The sequence below is a fragment of the Larus michahellis genome, chromosome 2, assembly GCF_964199755.1.
Source record: "Larus michahellis chromosome 2, bLarMic1.1, whole genome shotgun sequence".
Classification (NCBI taxonomy): domain Eukaryota; kingdom Metazoa; phylum Chordata; class Aves; order Charadriiformes; family Laridae; genus Larus; species Larus michahellis.
Genome location: NC_133897.1, coordinates 53,447,762 through 53,468,888, shown reverse-complemented (window position 1 = coordinate 53,468,888; position 21,127 = coordinate 53,447,762). Strand labels below are relative to the sequence as shown.

Genomic DNA, 21,127 nt, shown 5'->3' with positions numbered 1-21,127 from the left:
AGTATGGGTAGCTAGTATAAATGTTTTAAAGAGTCATCATGGATAGAACTTCCTTTAATACTGCGTGCTGTAGCTATACAGGGCTGCTTTGGTAGTTTGACAGCCTTTTATCCTCCTCCCCACATCTATAATTAGTTTTGTTTTTCTAAATAGTTAACTGACTTCATTTTCCTGTAGTTGTCTGCTTTCTTGCACTACTTTGGCCGCTGTAAGAATTGTAGCACTGGCTGTATTTGCTATGTCTGCTGCGGTCTGTGCGCAGTTTGCTCAGCCTGCCCTTGTATATTGTACACTGGCTCTGAAGGCTGGCAAATCTCTTTTTAACAGGCAAGCTAAGGTTTACCAGTGTGCCTGCTACATCCCCTTTGTTTCTCTTCAGAGTTTTCTGCTTTCCTTCTGGACGTGCTGCCTGTAGCTCAACAGATGGACTGTGTGGTCTGCTCTTTCTGATCTTTTACAGTGCAGAATCCTTCTTGCAGAACCTTTTTGCTCTTAGACATCACGTGTGTTTTAACACTGTCCGTTAATAAACCAGATGATAGTGTCTGGCACAGGAAAAGAGAGATGGCCTAAAGCTCACTCTTTGCTGATACTGACTCACTATGCCCAGTGAGATTTTCAGGAACAGTTGAATTGAAAATGCATTCACTGGATCAGCGATTGAAATTATTGATTATTGACTTAATCATCTTTCTCCTAGAGACTGAGAGATCCTGATTCCTTAATCATGGTTAAGGATCATCAAAACATCAAAACAATTTTATTTTTTTGGCTCCTTTTTGAGGATAGTTTTTTTTTTTTTCCTAATGTAGGCAAGACCCTAGGTTTGCACTTGAAAGCCAGGTTGTCTAATTATAAAAGAAGGCTTTTAATAGGTTTCTGCTGTCTGCAGTTGATGCCTGTTTGAGGGAATAAAAGTGTTGATGTCCTTTCTATCAGTACTAGACTTCTACTGTGCAGATTACAGTAAACTTTATTGAGCTGGCAGAAGTTTTTACTTTACTTTGAATAGTGACAAGAGAAACATGTTTGTAGATGTTCAGCATAAATTTAAGTTTACAGCTAGAGCTGATGAGTTTCCCCCTTTTGTATTGTTATTTACATACTTTAATTTTTTTTTTTTAATGTGGATTGCATATATCTTAATCTATTGTATTAAGAAGTGCTCAGGGCCTGTAGAAGCACTACACCAAATACTGATACCTAAAGCTCCTGTTTTAAGAAAGTGGCAACAAAAAAGTCAGTTGCAAGACATGTGCAGTTGCAGTCTGCCTCTGGGATGTGACAGGACACAATAGGGATATGTTTTAGCTTTATGTTTTATGTATTGCCTCCATATTGAAACATTAATATTTTGTACTAGTTTGGCTGTGTCATAAATCCTTGAAGAGTTCTCATAACGTCATGTAACAGGCTGCTGGATACTACCAGTGCGCTGCAGCTGCACTTACCCATGTAGAGCGTGAGCTGAGCTCTCAAGTTGTGTGTGGTAGAGGCAAAAAGTGGCTTTAGCTCAGCTTGGATTTGCATCCCGTCTTGTTAAGAGGGTTAAGGTACGCTGTTTTGTCAGGCAATGGACCTTGTGCCACAGACTGATATCTTTTGACCCAGATGGTAGTACCTGAAGAAGGAATTTTATCATTCCTGGTCACAGCACAGAATGAAGGAGAAATGTGAATTATGGTGTGTGGGCAATAACAAAGATGATAGACAGGCTTGATAGAAATCAAGGAAAAGAAGATTATTTTTTTTTTTTATTGTCAGTGGTCTTCCATAAAACTCCTTAGAAAGCCACTGATGGTGCCTCCTTTCTCTCTCTTCATTCATTTACGTAGTTACAGCAGCTTGCTGCTGGCTATTAATCCACTGGTTCAGATGATGGATCTAAAAACGCTAGCTCTGCAGCTGGTTTATGTGGGCTTTGACGTTTTGCTTGGGGGAGACCTACATTAAAGTAATATTGAGTGCAGAGAGTGGATGCATGAAAAGTCATCTAAGGCCAAATTGATAATTGTTTGTGTGGCTTGCCTTCATGTGTGCCATTAGAGCAGAGATGATGGCAACTACAGGGTCTTAAAAATGTTAGAAGACTTGATATAAAATGGTAGCTGAAATGCAGTGTTAGGTGAATGTAAAGTGATATATACGCAGCCTGCTTTTCTGCTGTGTGCTCATATTAGTAAGCTGTGAACATCTGTATAAGCTCAGGAGCAAGGTCTTGGGCCTGTGTATAGTTGACTGTATCATCAGCTCAGTACTCGGAAGTAGTCAAAAGAAAACCAAATTGCATGTTGGGAATCAGTAGGAAAGGGTCAGAGAACAAGAGATACCACACGTTCAGACTGTGGATCTGTTTTGCCTCTTGGATACTGTGTGTAGCTCTCACCCTGGACTCTCCAGGAGAGCAGGGAGCTAGAAGAGTGTTGTAGGAGAGCAGCAGAGGTATGAATCATCTTCTTCTCAATGAAGTATGCTGGTTTATTAAGGCTGTTTTCCAACACAGGTAGTACTGTGCAGCAATTACACTAACAGGCGGTGATTTTGAAACGATAACGTCCTCCCTTTAACAATGTACCTTTAATCAGAGGGAGTCCTTGGTAAAGGGGCTCTTGTGGATGCTCTATTTAAGTGATGCTAAGAAGAGTGTATGAGTGCACAGAAAAGAAATCAATGAAATGCCGTTTAACTGGAAAAATGTCCGCATCTTAAAAATTACTTGAGGTAGATTTTTTGGTGGCTGCGGAGGTGTTTGGAGAAATACTGCCATCTGTTTACCCAGTGGTATGCGCTACCTTAGATGCATGTTTTTGGCCACTGTTGAAGGCAGGAGCTTTGGTCTGGCCCACGTGGCTGTTCTTGATGGATGGTAGTTTTAAAATCATGCAGTTCAGTAATACTGCTTTTCTGTAGGGAACCAGGGCCTCCTGTGGGCTTGGTGAACTGAGGTAGAAGTCATCTGTGCTTGACAATGCTACATTGTTTCAAAGTTGAAAGTAGTGATATAATAGTGTGCTTAGCATGGTTGATATCAAAACCTTTGGGCATTCATACTGCTGCAGGATCTGCAGTACTAGTTGTATCCCAGCTTGTACAGCCTGCTTCAGTTCTACTGCACATGCATCTGTCCTCTTCCCAAAGCTACATGGAGCATCTTGTGCCACCTTTCTTGTGCACAGGGAGGAACTGGAACTGATCAGCAGTGCTTTGCTTTTTTGTCCTCTTGGAAGAGTGCAGCCGCAAAGTACCCAATGTGCTGAATTGTTATGGCTCGGGACACTGATAGAACATGAGGGGGACTGTGAAAACAGAAAGGTCATATCCCGTTAGGTAGAAAAGGAGGAGAGGACCCCAGTGCCACTTTGAACTGTAGTGTAAACTTTCTAAAAATAGGCTCTGAGCCTCTGGGAGTACAGGACTGATTAAAAAATTAGATGTTAGGGTGCAGAAGCATCGTTGACTGCTGGCCTAGAACTTGGTATTGAGATGATTTTTTTCCTCTTTTTTTTTTTTTTTTTTTCCTCTATTGGTTGCTTGAAATACTCAAGCATGAGAAGATGTTAGTGAAAAACAGAAATTTAAAGGGTCTTTGTGGTAAGGGTTTGTAGTTAAAGTATTTTAAGTGCTATGTTGGAAAACTAGCATAGGCCTCTTGTCATCCACAGGATTAGGCGATGCTGAACAGACACTTAACTTGTGCCCCCTAATTTGTTATTTATTTTCTGGCTGTTCAACCGTGATAGTTATGCCCAAATTTGTAGCAGTGCTCTAATGCTCAGTATTGCAAGTGAAGTGAATTGCCACTGTTCACTGAATGTATAAAGTGACATAGAAATACAAAATCCTGAGAGACATTTATGATGATGATGGCTTTGATCTTTGTACCTTTTCCACTCTAAAATAAAAATATTGTGCAGTAGTGTGGTGAAATGAGATTACATGTTCTGGTGAGTGTCTCTGAAGAAAATAAATACCCTTGAACACATTAACAGGTTCAGATAGCATATAGTAAACAAAAAGCACACTGAATATCTAGAGTAAAAAGAACTATCAGATAACTAGCTGTATTGATCATGAAATGGTGTGGAGGTCATGTAGTGTATTATCATGAAACAAAGCTGTAATATATATAAACCAAACTAAATTAAGGTTGCATAAACCACTGTATGCCAAGCATTGTGTGTAACTTTGTTGGTCAAATGTAAGTAACTTTTTCTTTCCTTTTCATTCTTTCTTCACACCACCCCTGTTTCTCTTTCTGGATTGCTGCTGTACCTGCCTGGTCTCGTTGCTGCAATGGTTCAAATTCATCGTTTTACTGGACTACTTTTGGATGTATTCTATCGATATCTTCAACACTGGAAATGATGGAAATGTGTTGTTTACAAAGTAGCTGTAAGTATTACTTTGATAAGGATGTATTACAGTTATTGTGGAAATAGAAAAAGTGTTAGTGTTTTAGTAGGCAAGCTGAAATTAAGCTTAAGTAGCAGCTGGTTGAAAATCAAGAAGGAATAAAATTTAAGGGGAAGCCACTCTAAGTATTAGAAACATGAGATCTCACCTGGCACAATGATCGATACAGTGGAAGTCAATGCTTCAACAAAAAAAGTAATAAGTAACTTATTTTAAAAACTGTTGCAGGAATTTAAGAAACTCAATTCCTAGTTTGTTTTGGTCCATTTAGAAGTAGCAAGTTATGATTGAATGCAACCATTTAAAATCAGTATGTTGAAAGCTTCAAATTTAATTGGTATTGGTATACCAGAAATCTGAATCTGTCATTTGACTTCAGTTTTTTAAAAGGCTCTTTCCTATGGAGTATAAATGCTCACATTAAATATAGCATTAATGCTAAGTGTAACACTTCATACATCTTTCAGGTTAGTAATATTTATATTTCATTATCTAAAATTGTGGGTGTAAATGCTATAGACCCACTTAACAGAGCAAATGACCCAAAAGTTGCCATCTATTCTTGTTTAGCATTTCATACATTCTTAAAGTTCTTAGTAGTAAAACTATCCTAAATGTGAAGCTATATGCGAAGGGGAAGGGAAGAGAAATAAAAATAATTTAAAAGAAGAATTATACGTTAGCCCATTCTTTTAGGCAAAAGAAGTATTACCTAGGTTTAATGAGGGGTTGAGTTGTTTCTGGTAAGCATGACATGCATTAAAAGGTATGTAGGCATTAAAAGATGCAGGTAGTTGGCAAGTAGAACTATAAGGAGGGTCTGGCTGTGATTAGATATTGCATCTGGTAGGATGAATAGAAATTGCATATCCTTAATAGTTATTAAGGACCTGCACTGTTAAGGAGTTCTTTAATATCTTAAGGAGCACCCATCTGCATGTCATGTAATATCTCTGAAGCACTGGCTCCTGTTCAGAGTTTTAGATTGTGATAGACTTTATTCCTTGCATGTAGTTGTAGCAATAGAGTGGATAAGTAAACAGTCTTTGGATTTTTAAATTCCTGCCTGATTTTTTTTTTAATCCTTTGAAACCTTTCAGATGAGGCTATTGCTGCACCAAAGGCTGAATTGAAACAAAAAGCATCTTAAAAAAAGAGTTTCTTGATGACACAAGGCAAACATTCCTACATTTAGAGAAGTAATAACATTTGTTGCATTGTGTGTGTTTGAATTTAGAAACTATTAACACCTAGCTTTAGCTGGCTATCATTAGGTGTTCCTCTTTTGTTCTGTATGAGTTAATGAGTTCAAAGATACTGCCTTTTTTTAAACTTGAAGGAGAATTAATGCAGTGTATTATCACTAAATGAGAGCTGGTACTAATTTGCACTAGGATTAAATCTTATCTTTTTCAACATAGTCCTGCTAAGTTTGGCCTTCTCAGACTTATTTAAATTTGATGATGGCACCAGTATAATATGCCTTTGTAGCAGTGTAGCACTGCTTGAGAATAATGGTTTGTTTGCCAAATTGAGATATCAGTTATGTGACTTAAAGCAGAGTCGGTTCATTGACTGGTGCTGTTGGATTGCAAAGAAGCTAGTTCTTCTTGCATTTAATGCTTTAAAAGGGATAGTGTTTTTATATTGTTGCAAAGAATGTTTGTTTTAATTAAAAAATAATTTTAAACTAGCAGCTATTACTGTAATAAGTTTATTCTGTCAATTTTAGAAAAAAAAATCCAAATAAGCATGAGTAAATCACATACCAAACTTAAATCAACCATACTGTATCCCATACAGAGAAGTTCTGAGTCAATAGTGTGTGTAGTAGAACAGATTATTTTTTTAATTATTTTTTAGAATTCCTCTATACTCTTGAAGATGGGGGGGGAATTTAAACTTGTAGAGTAGATAGTGCTTCAGCTCTGTGGATGTACATAACTCTCTTAAGCTCTGAAATTGAAGTAGTATCAAATCACATCCTCTCAACTTTGGATGGACATAAAGCCTAAAAGCTGAAATCACTGCTCCATGAGAAACAGTAGCTTGTCTTGCTTTAAGCAGGCAGTTGTCTCCAAAAGTATTTTCAGATTCTCTGTAAAAGAATTAAACTGCCTTGTCTCATAAGACAATCCTCAGACCTGCTGTGATATCTAAGACATTTCTAGGATTCTACTGGAGGAGCGGTTTAAAAGTAGCATAGCTGATCTCTGGTGTTTTGCTGGGTCTAGTACAGTGAGGAAGCGGCACTTCGATATTCACATCTTCAATATTTTCATTAATGTGGTGAGAAGAAGTAATGGCTAGTACCCTGAATTCTCCTCTCTTTTAGTAGTAGGCAATATTTTGAAAAACTTCATCACAGTCCAAGGCAACTGAAGTTTTGCCTTTATGGAGGGTTTGTTGCAGTGCATGCTGTGTTAGTGTAGATCTAGATTTAATATGAAGTCCTCCAATTGTGTGACCCAGAAGGAGAGGGTGTTGAGTTAGTCCCCCTCATATTGGGGCAGTACCACCATGACTCTCAGGAGTATAGGCGAGCTACACTCGTACTACTTGCCTGTGTTTCAAATGGGCATTAGAACAAAGTTTATTATATTTTAATCTGTTTGCACTTGTACACTCTGATGCTTGCAGTCATAATGTGGTAATTATACTTGCTCAAAATACTGTTAGCATAGATAACTTTCTGTGCCAGTCTTCTGGCTATCCAGTCAAAAATAATATTTTTTTTTTCTTATGTATTGTCACAGTTCATTGCGCTGTCTTTGATTTAGACAGCTTAGGTTATTGACAGGTTGGGTAGATAGCACCTTTCTACAAATGTGAAAATGAAGTGAACATTTAAATAACTTAAAAAAAATAATAAATACAAGCGAAGTAAGAAGTTACAAGCTTTTGTTTTAACATTTTTCCTAAATATCTCTTGCCTTAGCAACAGAAGAACCTTGAAGGATATGTGGGGTTTGCAAATCTTCCAAATCAAGTTTACCGGAAGTCTGTGAAGAGAGGATTTGAATTCACACTCATGGTAGTAGGTAAGTTTCTTTCTTTGCTTTGAGTGGGGTTAGGGGTATATAGACATAGCTCTTAAAATCTGCGATGATGATGTAAATATGTTTGGCGTGATCTCGTGAGAAAATACGGATCTTCCTCTTCTAGACTGTTAAATCTAGAGTGTTTTAAAAGAACATGTCTGATATGCAAGTAGGTGAGGAGGACAATAAAGAATGAGAACTGTATTGTTCATATGGTCTAAGAAAAGAGTTTGGTGTGGATGTAGTCTAAAATGTGACTTGCAAGTATGACATAATAGAAGTAATTTGAACCTGGATTTTCATTTGAATAAAAAAATCGACCTGCTTTTTCAGTTGAGTGTAACACGGTAAACTGGGATCCAAAAGTAAAGCTGGAATCTTTCCTTGCACATAACCATGCAGCAGGATCCTGTATATCCTGCACTTCTGTGGCCACAAAACTGTGCTACAAAATCAAAGCTTTAATTTGAACAAACCTTTCTAGTTTGTATGGTTGCAAAGAAAACCAAATGTAAACAGTGCTTTCCCTATGGACTACAGAGAATGGGAAACTATAGTTAGTATGGACAAATAATGCCATGCAGAACAGTTCATCACTCTCCTGCTAGGACATCTGATTTCCTCACCCCTTCCCTTCCCTCCTCCCCCCATCTTTTGAGTACTTGTATGATAGTAGATTGTTATTAAGGTTGGGTACATTTGTGTGTAACTAATATGTATGTATTGGATATGTGACTCAGTTTTGACGTGCTAATGGTTAAAATAATAATTTAAAAGATGTTTTGTTATAGCCAGTTGTCTCTTTGTTGATGTCTGCCTTTATCTCTTGTAATTTGGCTAGCTTGATAATGCTTTGATGTTTTGTCATCAATACAATGGATATCTTGTGCAGTCGTTGTGTACATGTAGCATGTTACATAATAGTACTATTGATGGAGTTAGAAATCAAGGTCAAATTGGTGAAAACTCATTGTAGATCACTTAAAATTTTCTTTTGATTACAAACTGAGTTAAAATTTTAAAATTTGAGGGTTGCTTTTTTTCTTTTGGAACTTGATTACGGGTTCCTTTGTAGTCTAGCATCCAAGTACATAAATCATTATTTGGTACAAAACTGTTAATCTTAAGTCTTAAATAAAATCTGGTTTTCTGCTATCTCCAGGAAAAAGGGGGGAGGGAGGGAACTGTCTTCATAAAGTAGTATTCCAGAATGGGGTATAATTTGTACTTCAAAGTTTAATTCTTGCAAAAAGCAAGTTGCTTAAAGCACAAGTAGTAGGTGTAGCATTAGAACTGGAGGAAGTGTGTGATGTTACCTTGGTGTTCTTACTTTTGCCTGTAGTGCAGTCTAATGCATTTGCACTTAGGATAACTGTAGAAAATTGTGGCCATCGAGAAGAAAGGTTGGTCCAAAATTAGATTGGAAATAAGATCTTGATCTGAAAATTTTGTTACTAGTTTTAGTATTTTTGCACTTAATACTAGGACTTAAAAATGCATCTAATTGTCTCCTCCCAACGCTCAAGTATAGAAATCAGATACTTGAAAGTGAGCGTTTAAACAAAATGATGGCTGATCTTTTAGTACTCAAACATCTGGGGAAGGGTGTGGGGGGAGAAATTAATTTGTTTCAGTGATGTCTGGTATTAGTATATCCTGAAAAAATGCATCTATTTTAAATATGAAGGTGAAATAGTTTGTGTTTTACTGATCACTTGTTGGTAAACATCATAATGTGCAATTAAATTCTTAGACTTCTAATTATTTATTGTTGCATTCATCCTTTGAGAAAGTGTACTCTGACTTGGTTTGAGTTCTTTAGTTGACATTATGTTACAGTTCTGTAGTAGTAAATGCAATTATCTATACTTACTAAAACTTCAAAGTTTCAGAATGTAGTGCTAATCTGTATATGGGCAGTGTTGGCTGAATAAGAATATTGTATATATCATCTCTTGGAGATAATCTAAAATGTCCTCTTGCTCTTTCTACTACCAAGAATCATGTGTGCATGGCTGCCTTTTACTGTAGGTTGGACAATTACTAGTCTGCTGGCTATGCTTTATTTACAGGTACTTCAGTGTCAGTATGTTACCTGTTTGTTCTGAAATGAAAAATGAGAAAAACAATGCTTGTGGTTGCTAAACAAGTACATGGGAGAAAGCAAACCATGTTTGGGATCTGTGATCTTTGTGTCCAGCTATTTTCAGGTGTCTATAAGGCTTGGTATTGCAGCTAGTGCATTTGTATAGAAACTATTTTTCTGTTGTCCATTTAGTCTGGGATTATCAGTTAAACTTAATAGATGCACATAGCGTGGTATCTGGCGTCATTACCTTGAAATGTGTAGTATAAAAAGTCATCAGATCAGCGTTTTGGGGGGATTTGCCTGTATGGTTGTACAGCTGCCCTAACTGTTGTAGAAACAATTCAGTTTTCAGTTTAACTATTTGTCACTGAGGAAGTAGTAAGTACAGCATCCAACAGAGCTGACATTGTTTCCAGTAAAAATTTTTGCAGGGAGATAGGTCAGTTTTACAGAACCTTTTTTGTCCATAAAGCATGAACATACTCCATAAAATGCGTATTCCTCAGGCTGCCACGTTACTGTCATTGCCCTAGAGATGTTGGGGCTGCCCATGGCAGCGTGTGGTGGCTTCCTGAACTTCCATTGTGCCAGTGAAGTTGGAGAGGGGGCTTTTAAATTTGGGCGTGCATAAGGCCGAGTAGATGTTGAATAGTCTAGAGCATGGTTTCTGGAGCAGGTTCAGTATATAGGTGCTGCTTATCTGAGCTGATCTAAGCTGGTTGGAGGCATTGTTTTGGAATTGGCTTCATTTCAGCTGTGTGGGCAGCGCTCTGTCCTGTAACTTGCACTTTGAGTCAGGACTCAATAAGATTACTTTATTTGAGGCTTTTCTGTAAATATAGTTGCTAATTTCCAGGTGTTCTGGCATTTATATTAAATGTAACTAAAGGGTGGAGTGTTTATGAACTACACACATGTAACTATAAAAAGCTGATGTTAAAGTATCCTTTTCATATGTAACGTTTTAAGAATCAGTGAAAAGTTAACCTTAATGGGAACTGGGATTACTTTATAATATTCAGCCATAATAAACATTTCAATGTTTCTATAAAATTAACTGTGTTTACGTTTTCTCTAAGTTGTATTGATTTGTTTGGTGGCATTTCTAAACTTTTCTTAAGAAACTGAAGACTGAGATAGCCCTTTTTGTTTTCCTTATTGATCAGTTGTCATTGGACATAGATTTGTCTTTAAAAACTTCATGAGACAACGAATTTCATATTAGTCATATTCAAAAAGGCTGATCAGTAGTTTAAATCACGCTACTGCTGAAATGACTTGGTTTTATAGAATAAAAACTAAGAAGCACCTCCTCTGAGGCTAAGACATAAAGTAGGCACTAATATGCATTAAACCGAGCTTCATTCTTGATGCTTTCAAAATAAGACGTTTAAATAGCAGTTTAAAGCAACTAATTCTACATCTGAAATATTAAAACTTGCCAGTGGAAAAAATGTCAAGTTTCCCTTGAAGCAGCAGGGAGGCTGCTTCCTTCATAATCTTGTGTAATCTCTTCAAGTATAAGACAGTTGTTGAAATGCTTGAGAACCCAACATAAATATTTGGTCTATTTGAAATCCAAAGTGTATTCTCTGTATTTCTCTGCTGTATAGGTTTTTTGGAGGAAAGTACGTGCTTAAGTCAGATGCTTAAGTAAAGAAAACTTCCAGAAGTAATAACTACCATGGTTAGTACCTCACAGTTAAAGAAAATCTTAATTGTGAAGTTGTAGTTATGTCTGTTTATTAATGTAATTACACTTGCTTAAGTAGTGGGTGTGTGTTTTTCTTCTTGTTTTAGTGTGATGAGGTGTAGACAAACAGTTGCTTTTCAGTGTGTCTTTTTTTCTAAACACTGAATCAGGAAATCCCGCTTTTGTTGTTCTTGTATTGAAATTGTGATAGTAAGGTGTAATTTGAATCAACACACAAGTAGATGCAAAGTCATAATTTTTAAAAATTCTTTTCTCCTATAGATTTTATGTACTTAAGAATAATTATTTGGGGTGGCTTTTCTTAGAGCTATATACTTTGAGACGTTCAGGCTTCATGAGCCTTAGTAAAGGTTGGACTCCTAAATTTTTTTTATTTTTATTTTTTTTAAAAATCGTCTGATTTGCAACGTGCAGATCACTTACAGTCAAGAGACTTTCCAGAAGACCTTTCTACAGAGTTTCTCTTTCTTGAGCAACTGTTCGGTAGCTTTGACTCTGAAAGCTGTTTTGAAACCTCTCCTATAGTAAATTGTCTGTTTTGTTTTCTAATTGTCACTTTAGCTTTGTAGATCACCTGTAGATTACAACTTAAAGGAAAATGTTGTGCAGTACTGTCATAGTATTTTGTTTGTAATTATATGCATGCTCAAATGTTTTGGTTTAAACATTGCTTTTTGGCATGGCTGAAAAGGAAAGGGCTGTATTTTGCAAGGCTTTAAGTTAAAGAGAAAGCACACTATGATTTTAAAGTACTTTTATTGTTCACTGAACTTGAACTGGTTTAATACTGGTATCTTCTGGTGATGGATCATGTTCTGATTTGAATTACTCCTTTCATTTGTTCACTTTCTGGGTCAGTTTATTTATCAAGCCAACCAGTGGTACCAGAAGCCTCAGATGCTCACAGCTACTTGTTCATTGCTAGTCTGATACCTTCCCCCCCCCAGTTTTAAAGCCATGAATAACATCATTAAGCATATGGCAAGATAGGAAGAATAATTGAGTGAAAAATAACATGTGGATGGGCAGTACAGTTTAGTAGAAACCGTCTTGGGGTGTTCCCAGTTCTTGTTGACTTGCCGGGATTTGAAATCCTCTTAATTAAGGTTTCTGCAGTGACCCTACTACCACAGTTTCTGTGTTTGGTCTTTGGTGTGACCTTCATACTTGGTCGCTTACAATCAGTGAAGTAGCGTTGCTGAATATTCATTGTCTAACTTTGCCATTATTTTAGAGGCCTCTAGGCTCTACTACTGTACAAATAAATATATCTTAAATTAAAATGTGCTTTTTTTTAAACGTACTGGAGGAAAAAAAAAAAGTGAGTTTTGACATTTCCAGTCAGTTCTTAGCTTCCCTGGGATATATTGTTGCATTATTGGTTACGGAGCCTTTCCTATGTGTACAGTCAGGGGTGCACACTGGCATATATCTGGAAAAGAACTAACAAAGCCTTTTTTATTTCTTCAGTGGGTCCTGCCTCCTTTTCCTCTGTAACTTCACTTCTTCAAAATACCTCAATTCCTCTAATTCCCTCATCCTCCGAAAACTGTCACATGTTCCATGCTACCACCTTGGCTGCAGCCCATTTTGAGCTACTTGCATGATGGTTGACCACCTGTCTGGTGCTGCTGTGCCAGTGGGCTACGGCCAGGTTAGACGGCACGCTTTCCATTCCCCAAGTACTCTTTCTGTGAAGAAAAGTAGTAGTCTGGGTTCAACTGTTGTGTAGCAGATATGGCTCCCTCGGGAAACTAGATTTTAAAAAAAAATATATTTTAAGTTGCAGATATTTTGTTGACAGGGTTATGTTTTAGTGAAGTATAGAAATAAGAAAGGTACTTTGAAGAATTTTGTAAGCTTAAAAAACAAAATTTACTGCCTTTCATGTGCTGGTTCTGTGGATATGTGTTCCAGCAATGATGTCTACAGGGTATTAAAAATGATAGCTTAATATTACATGTACCTGATGGGGATGCCAAAGCAAAATATGTTGAATGCAAGAGAATTGGCAGAAGTAAAAATGAAAGAAGCAGAAAACTGGTGGAACTCAGAACAGAGCCAGGGTATTCCTAGAGATGACACATTCCTCTGGAGTCATCTCTATTGATGGACTAATGCCTCACCAATAACGTATCACTCCTTTTTGTGGAAAGAAGTAACTAAATGTTTTTTGAGAAGGCAGAGTAGATGAACTCTAAAGATCTTTCTGTGGAAGAGGAGTATCTCTTTAAGATGTGAAAGGTCAGTAATCTAACAGTGAGTTTACTGGCCTGCAATGCATGATTTTCCACTGAGTTACTTTCAGGTGACAGCTTGAAGCGTATATTCATGTGACTACTTGGCTTCAATTAGAAAAATCTTCTCTCATACTTCTTTATTGGTTGTATGGATGGGTTTTTTTGACACCACACCCTCCCCCCCCCTTTCTTTTATAATGCAATGAAATACAGTTTGGAGTGTGCTTGCTCTTCTTGCCTCTTTGGTGGTATTTTCCTGTGCCTTTTTCTAGTGTTGGGGAAAGGAACCTGGACAAAGTCTAAAATGTGATGGAGGAAGAGAAACTTTTTACAGCATATTTTTTTAATCACTCAATATGAAAAAAAACCCTATTTTTTAATTTTATTTTTTGCAAAGCTCATTTTAAACACTTCCCTCACTGTGCAATAGCTTAGACTTGTACTGAAGGATGCTTAAAGACTCTAGTGGCCAGAACTGAAGCTGGTATTTAAAATAATTGCTCTTCAATTTTCAATTTTTCATTGTTTGCAACTGCAACATTAATTGAAATTGTAATGCTTACTGGAAAACTTTTAAAGAGCTTTTTTTATTTTCTCTATTAACTGTTTGGATGCAAAGCTGCTTGAGTAGAGTATGAAAGCCAACTTCAGTATGGTATCTCTTACTGGATGCTTGCTGCCATATGAATCTTGAGTTCTGACAGCTAACCTCAAGTATCAAGTATTATTATATTAAAATATTGCTTTGAAAAATTAAGGAAAGGTTTTGTAAAGCCTTGGTGGTTGTATTTAAACTAAACTGAACTGTTTCTTGTGTGGCAGCGGCTTGGTCGGAGCCTAATTTCTCTTTTAAAATTCTTTGTTTGTTTCCTGGCAAAAGTTTTCAAGGGAAGAGACCTTCTACCTAAGTGTGTGGATGTGAACCCACAATTTGGCAAAAATCTGCCTGCAACCTAATTGGCTTTTATTTCTTTAAACAAGTGAGGATTCTGTTGGAAGCATTTTCTTTTTTCTATTTTATATATAATTTCCTGGTCAGTCTCATAACAAATGGTATGAATTCTTTTACTTCTCACTGTGTTTAAAACTGGATCTCTAATAGATGAATTCAGGGAATTTAATGAAAACCATCTAATAAGATACTGTGCTCTGCATTGTGTAGGTGTCATCTTCACTGTCTCTTTTTTTTTTTAAGCTTTGTGGAGTTTTTCACTATTTACCTATGTAATTAATCCTGTCTTCAGGCTGGTTGTAACTTTTGTTATGTTTCTAACTACATAAATATTCTTGTTTTAGGTGGTTTTTTTCTTATCCTAGCTTACCAGTTTTTATCATATCTCTAAATAAAAATGTCCTTGCTGATTTTTATGCATCTGAATGTGCACACATGCACACAAACACAGTTACTCCATTGGTATTTCATATATTACAGTACGCTTGTTCATTATGGGGAGATAACATTTGAACCTGGTCCTTGTTCCTGTTGGTGACAGCTTTGTAGGCTGCAGTTTAACTGAAATGAATGAATCTCAGGGTTTTTTTTGATATTAGAATAAGAATAATCACTGCATGATGTTCTAGTTATGCTTTTGTGGATGCTCAGGCCTAACTAATGTATACGTTTTACTTCTTGAATTGGTTATCAGGTGGCCGACACTTGTTTTGATTCTACCCTCAAAAGTCAACAGGTTGTCCTGAGCTCTCGTGGTGCAATGGTAGGGCGTGAGCTAAATGTTGCACATCTTGTAAGTGGTAACCTGTTAGAAGTCACACTACTACTGTTCCCAGTCCCTTAGCCCTAGATAATCAGGTGCCAGTTTACTACAGGACTGTTTTGGGGACCATGTTTGCTACAAGCTCAGAGTGAGATTTAAAGTAGAAGTCAGGTTTTTGTGTAGATAAATGCTGTATGGGTTGAAAACTGCATCTTTCTTCCTCTTGGCTGAAAATATTAGGTTTGCCTGCTGTATCAATAAATGCTGACAATTTCATGAATGAAAAGGTTAATATCGTAAGCAAAGTGATATTCTTAGATGGACTATTTGTGGTCTAAACTTCCAATTGTAGTAAAGCCACAGTGACCCATTAAATGTGACTCTTTTGATTCAATATGCATGTTTTCCCTCTGGCTGATTTTGCAATTGTTAGTTCAGATCTTTGCTGTGAATTCATTTGAAGCTGTTAAATTTTGTTCCTTTTTCCAGTGTTTTTCAATGTGTAATGTTGCATGCAACTGTTCCATTTTGGTTTTTGGATGTTTTTCTATTGAGCTTCTGAGCACATTTACTGACAAATAAGAGTTTATACCATAGTTTTGTCTAGAATTTTTTTTTCTAAAGAGAATGAACATCATCTGAGACGAATTTTCTCTCACTTCTGTTTTGGTGTTGTGGTGTGATGTTTTTTCCAGTCATTTACTGTAATATAATACTTAAGGCGGAATATGTAGACTTATCAGTGATTGGAAGTGAGAAAGACTGCTGAAGTTGGCTATTTCATTAAATTGCTGTTTCTGTTTGAGTTCTTGTCAGCCTTTGCTTCTTTCCCAGTTTTTCACTGTAGGTAGTATTGTTATGCATACCAAGAGCTCAAGTGAAAGAACAGTCTACCTTGGAACGGTGCTAAGTTTCTGTCAGTGTTGATATAAGCTGTATTAAGTGTGTAATGATGACATTCAACATAGTTCCTTCCCTCTATTAAGCTCAAAGTGAAAACTTTTTGGAGGGTTCAGACTTCCTCATTTCACAAGCAGTTCTGGCTTTCTATCACTGAAGTTTTGACTTCCATCATTGATGAGGCTTTAAGCCAGAAATTCTGCTAACTATCTTATAACCAAAACTACAAGTGTGTCAAAGCTAATGCAAAATGCATTATTCTGATACTTCTGTTCATGAAACTTCTGCTGTGAAGGCTAAATGAGTGTTTTTCACGGGGCAGATGCTTCTCTAGAAGGGGAGAAATGGTCTGTGATTTAAGGGAATTAAACTCCTGGTCTTCCGCAGAAAGAGAAGCAATGCAAAGGAAGGGCAAATTTAAACGTGGGCCAGATATGGACAGCAAGAGTCAGTTCTAACAACATCTGGCTCTGGTATATTACTGCTTGGGCTGTGTGAAGTAGTGCTGCTTTCTATGTAAGGTGACAGCTTCCTTATTTGAAAAGAATCTGAAGCATTCGCAAACAACATCTCTAACTGCAAACAGTAGTGCTTTTTAAAATAACAATTTTGCAGTCTGAAGTCATTATATGTTAAGTTTTTAATTTATGGGATAATCCTGAATCTTAGGTCCATTTTCTATTGCCAAGTCAGTTAAAAAATAGTAATTCAGTGGTCTGAAAGCAGTTGTTGGATGTCTGTGGAGCACTTTGGAGTACAGGCTGATGAGCATTGTGTTAAAATGAAGAACTGTGAAACAAACCACTGCTGAAAAATATAATTACCAGATAAGCGGTTGGTGACACCTGGTAAGCTCAAATGGCATGGAGCAACAAAAGGAATTCATTGCAAACATGTATCAATCAGTTATTACTGCCTTGATCCATGTTGCCCATGTCTTCTATCTTTCAAGATAGAAATACTATACTTTGTTTTCAAAAACATGGTAGGGAACCATGTATTTTAGAAGCAAGTGACATTGGTCTTCAGTTTGTTCCATTGTTTTGGAACTTACTGTCCTTGATCTATTCTCATTTAACACCTGTATTTTTTGACCTTAAATGTTACTTACCAGTGATACAACAGAATGTTATGTTCTACTGTGATGGAAATGGCTGTTATCAAGGCTCCGGTTGTCCCCAGTCAGACCAATAGTTCACTAAACTAAAGGATTTTGAACTATTGCAATGAGTGTAGTTGGATTTGTATTCTTTTGGAATAATCTGATTTTTTGTGACAAATGAGGCAATCTCGTGAATATTCTGAAGTTGTCTCATGAAAGGTCTGAATGGTTCACCTATGATACAGTATTCCGGTAAAAAGCTAGTTAAGCTTACATCTATAAACATGATATAAATCTGTAAAACATTTACTTTGTATCTGTATTGAACTGTGATCCGTTAATTTGCCTTCACATCTACATGATCTTTCTGATGAGGAAATATTGTTAAAGCTTCTGTCCTATACTGCAGAGTTAAAAGGGAGCTGTAGGTTTTCTGAGAGTAAACGTTTTTTTGTTTGTCTTGAAACTCAGCAATTCCCTTTTACCATCCGTTCTTCCTTGTTTTAAGGTATGAGAAAGTTTATTGTCAGTTTCCGGTTATTTTTGTGTCACTGTTTTCCTTATTAACTGTTTACATCTGCCATTGATGAAGAGGATTTGGTTTGTTTTCTTTTTTTCACCCCCAGAAAATGCTTTACATGACAAGTAGCACAGTCTGTCAAAGAGGCCTTTGAGCAATTAGTGTAATACCCTGAAGTAAAAATACCATTGTCTTCATGTAGAATGGCAGAAGTAAATAGCACAAGGAGCTCTTTAAAGGACCTGAAGACAAGCTTAACTCTGAACATTGGTTTTCTTGGGTCTTGGATAATGTGTGATGGTGTTTTGCTTAATGACCTGTGGAGAGGTTACCGACATAAAATAGTGTTCAAGTTTAATTATTTTTAGGAGGATTTCCCTTCTGAACTTACTACATTTTGGTCCCCAGAATTCTAATCTTATGTCTCCAGACTTCTGGCAAAAGACTCGGGAAATGTTGGAACCATCTCCAAGGTTTCTAGGGTTTGTGGCTAACCATTCTGTGCTCCCAGCAACAGAACTGAGGTTGTGAAATGAAATTATATCATCCTTTTGTAGACATTTAATGTATGGCACTCCTTGCTCTGAAAAAGCCAAAGGTAACCTTGTTAGTATGAGTCTTCTGATGCAGAAAAAAATAGAGTTAAAGAAAATCCTAACCACCTTGTTTCTACGCGCTCTGAAGCCTGAGTGAAGGGACTAATTCCTGAGCAGTATGAGTGATGCCTCTTGTCCCACAGCACTACTATTTGTGGCCCATTGATTAACTTCAGTGAAACCCTAGCGAAGTCAGACTTTGAAGAGCACAATCTTGGCTGCAGCACCAAATCCCCTCCTGTATGTAGATTACTGTATCTATAAAATAGAATTTTACATTCACTTGTTCTGTAAAGTTTTGCTGTAATTTTTCCATTGTTATTCTTTTATGGTCTGGGTGCTTACAGTACATAAAAATTTTATTTGAATGATTATTTGAAGGGTATATTTTGTCTCCTACTTCTTCCTGAGTAACTGAGGCTAAAACATGAAACCAATAACCACTGCAGGGAAGTGTCTTCTGTTGGTGATTTTGCAAAATCAATACCCACTTCTGTTATAATACAGGTAGAGCTTAATCCAATAATGCACATTACTTATTAATTCACTTAATAGACTAACACAATCTAGTGGTTGGAAAACTAAATCCGTGTACTTTTCTTATGAGGAAATACACACTGTGTTTCTGAAGTACAGTTCTTGCTCTGTACACTTTGGTCCTTTTACCTCCTGTTTTTGAACTGTTTAACAGTGAGGTCACTCTGTGATGAAACTGTTTTAGTGACTGAATGCAAAGAAATGAGTTGAGACTTGGATGATCGGGCCAGATATTAGCCTTAAGTATTCCTTGAATTGGAACAATTCACCTTGAATTATGACAGCGATGTCAGTCTATACAGTAAGTATAAGGTTGTGATATTAATACACTGTTAGACTGTGGTTTGAACTGAGGGCAGTGTCCAAATTCTTACTTGATTGTGAATTTGTCTGCTTTGGTTGATTTATGTCAGGTGGCAAGTATTCAGATAACTGAATAAAATAAAACTGACTCAGAGGAAGTATTTTATGTACTTTGCAGATATTTGGACTATTTGAGGTTCTACTCAAAAAACAGTTTCTGCTTTAAGTAACAACAAACGCATTTATTCTACAACTAATTGCAAAACATTTTTATACACCTCTCTAATTAGAAAGGAGTTGAAACCCACGAGTTCAAAACATCAACTGTACTATGTAATCAACAGAAAAACTTCTATGTGGTGTATGTGTGTATATATCTCTCTGTATATCTTCATGTCCCTCAGTTTTGGCACTCTTCTGAAGTTTTCTATCCATCTGGTTTTTTGCTAAAAATAAAGTTAATTTTTTAGAAGTAACTTGCTTTTGGGACACAGCGTAGAATGCTGTAATTGTATTTTCTAATGCCCATTAAATTGTGTTGAATGTCTGACTGAGACCAGGCAAGTATACAGACAGCAGGATAAGTAGGAAATACAGGAGATTAGAAGGAGGATCAGCATAATGACAGTAGCTGAAATCATGATGTGGTACTCATTTGGAGAAAGCAGGTATCTGTAAAGATGCATGAAGAAGTTCCAATTGCCTGCCTCCTGCAGTTTCCTGACTGTACATCTGTAGAGCTCTTGTAAAAGGCTTCAGAATAGCCCTCCTGCTAATAAAGAGTTAACCAGCCTTTTTTTTTTTTTTTTCACTCAGTTTGTGACCAGCTGAAGTTGGTGCCTTTGGTTTTTGAGAAATAAATTTTGAGATTAATAGCATCAGGGCCTGACTATAGATGATGCTTGCTTTCTCGGTTACTGTTTGTAACTTCTCGTAGGCACATGTCATTAAGAGGTCAAAATAAAGATCTCTATCAACTACTACCATAAACTTTGTGAGATAAATGGTATTTCAAGGAAATATCACTGCTTGCTTGCATGCCTTTTCACAGAATCATGGAATAGTTCAGGTTGGATGGAATTTCTCAAAGTCGTCTGGTTCAGTTCCTGTTCGAAGCACTTCCATGTGTTTTTTCTTGGGCTTCTGCTTTTGTCCTTTGTCAGGAGGAGAATATTGGATTAGATAGAATAAGCTAGGTCCCATTTTGAAGCCACAGTTGATGACAGTTTATGAGCATTTTGGGAAGATGCTGGTATGGAGCACTTGGTCAGACCAAAGGTTTTAAGTTCTGTATGTAGCTTTTATTGACAAGGCTTATTGAATTTTTTTTAAAATGTTAGCGAGCAGTTGTTTGACTTTATGTTGATGCTGAAAGAGCAGTTGTGTTTCAGGCTAGATTTTTTTTATTTTTTCTTGTACTTGGGGGCACAGTTAATACTTGAGTTTTCTGAAAGGTCTTTTGTATGTTACCGAGGGCTATGTAATATCTGGAGAACCAATGTAGGTTTTAAGTGGAGGAAGACAAGGAAAAAGCAAAATCCTGAGTTTGTGAGAAATGTTGGCTCATTTTTCTATAGGTTATTTATTGCTCTGCACCACTGTTTGGAAAGCCAAGGGTCAAATCCAGCAGAACCATCCTGCCGATGTTCACTGCACAGTCATACTTTAATACTCTAGGTTTGGTAGAGCATATTTGGTCCAACACATGCAGATGTCTTATTGAATAAATTAATGCATACAGTGGTCTGGTATCTGCTGTGTTCTTGAACTTCTGATGAAACATAGGCTCTTCCGTTTCGTTATTAAAATTACTTGACAAATGTTTCTGTCAAATCACTTTGTGATGTTGACTTGATTGTCCAGCTGTTTCTAGAGACAGACAACATCATAATCTAGAGATTCATTGTATGGATGAGATGCTGCATAGAAGTCTTAACTATTCGGCTTTCTCATTTTA

The 21,127-nt window shown here is 36.8% G+C and overlaps 1 protein-coding gene across 6 annotated transcripts in view; it reads left to right on the top strand.

The window, feature by feature from the left end:
* The window catches only part of SEPTIN7 (septin 7), an 82,475-nt gene that overhangs the window by 11,409 nt on the left and 49,939 nt on the right, over window positions 1-21,127 (top strand). For 2 of the 6 annotated variants that reach the window (XM_074575469.1, XM_074575464.1), the window contains exons 2-3: window positions 5,514-5,612; window positions 7,352-7,454. In XM_074575469.1, the coding sequence (XP_074431570.1) occupies window positions 7,445-7,454 (10 nt within the window). In that variant the 5' untranslated portion in view covers window positions 5,514-5,612; window positions 7,352-7,444. The remainder of the gene's footprint in view (window positions 1-5,513; window positions 5,613-7,351; window positions 7,455-21,127) is intronic. The other 4 variants (XM_074575467.1, XM_074575463.1, XM_074575468.1 and 1 more) reach the window with 2 other exon arrangements.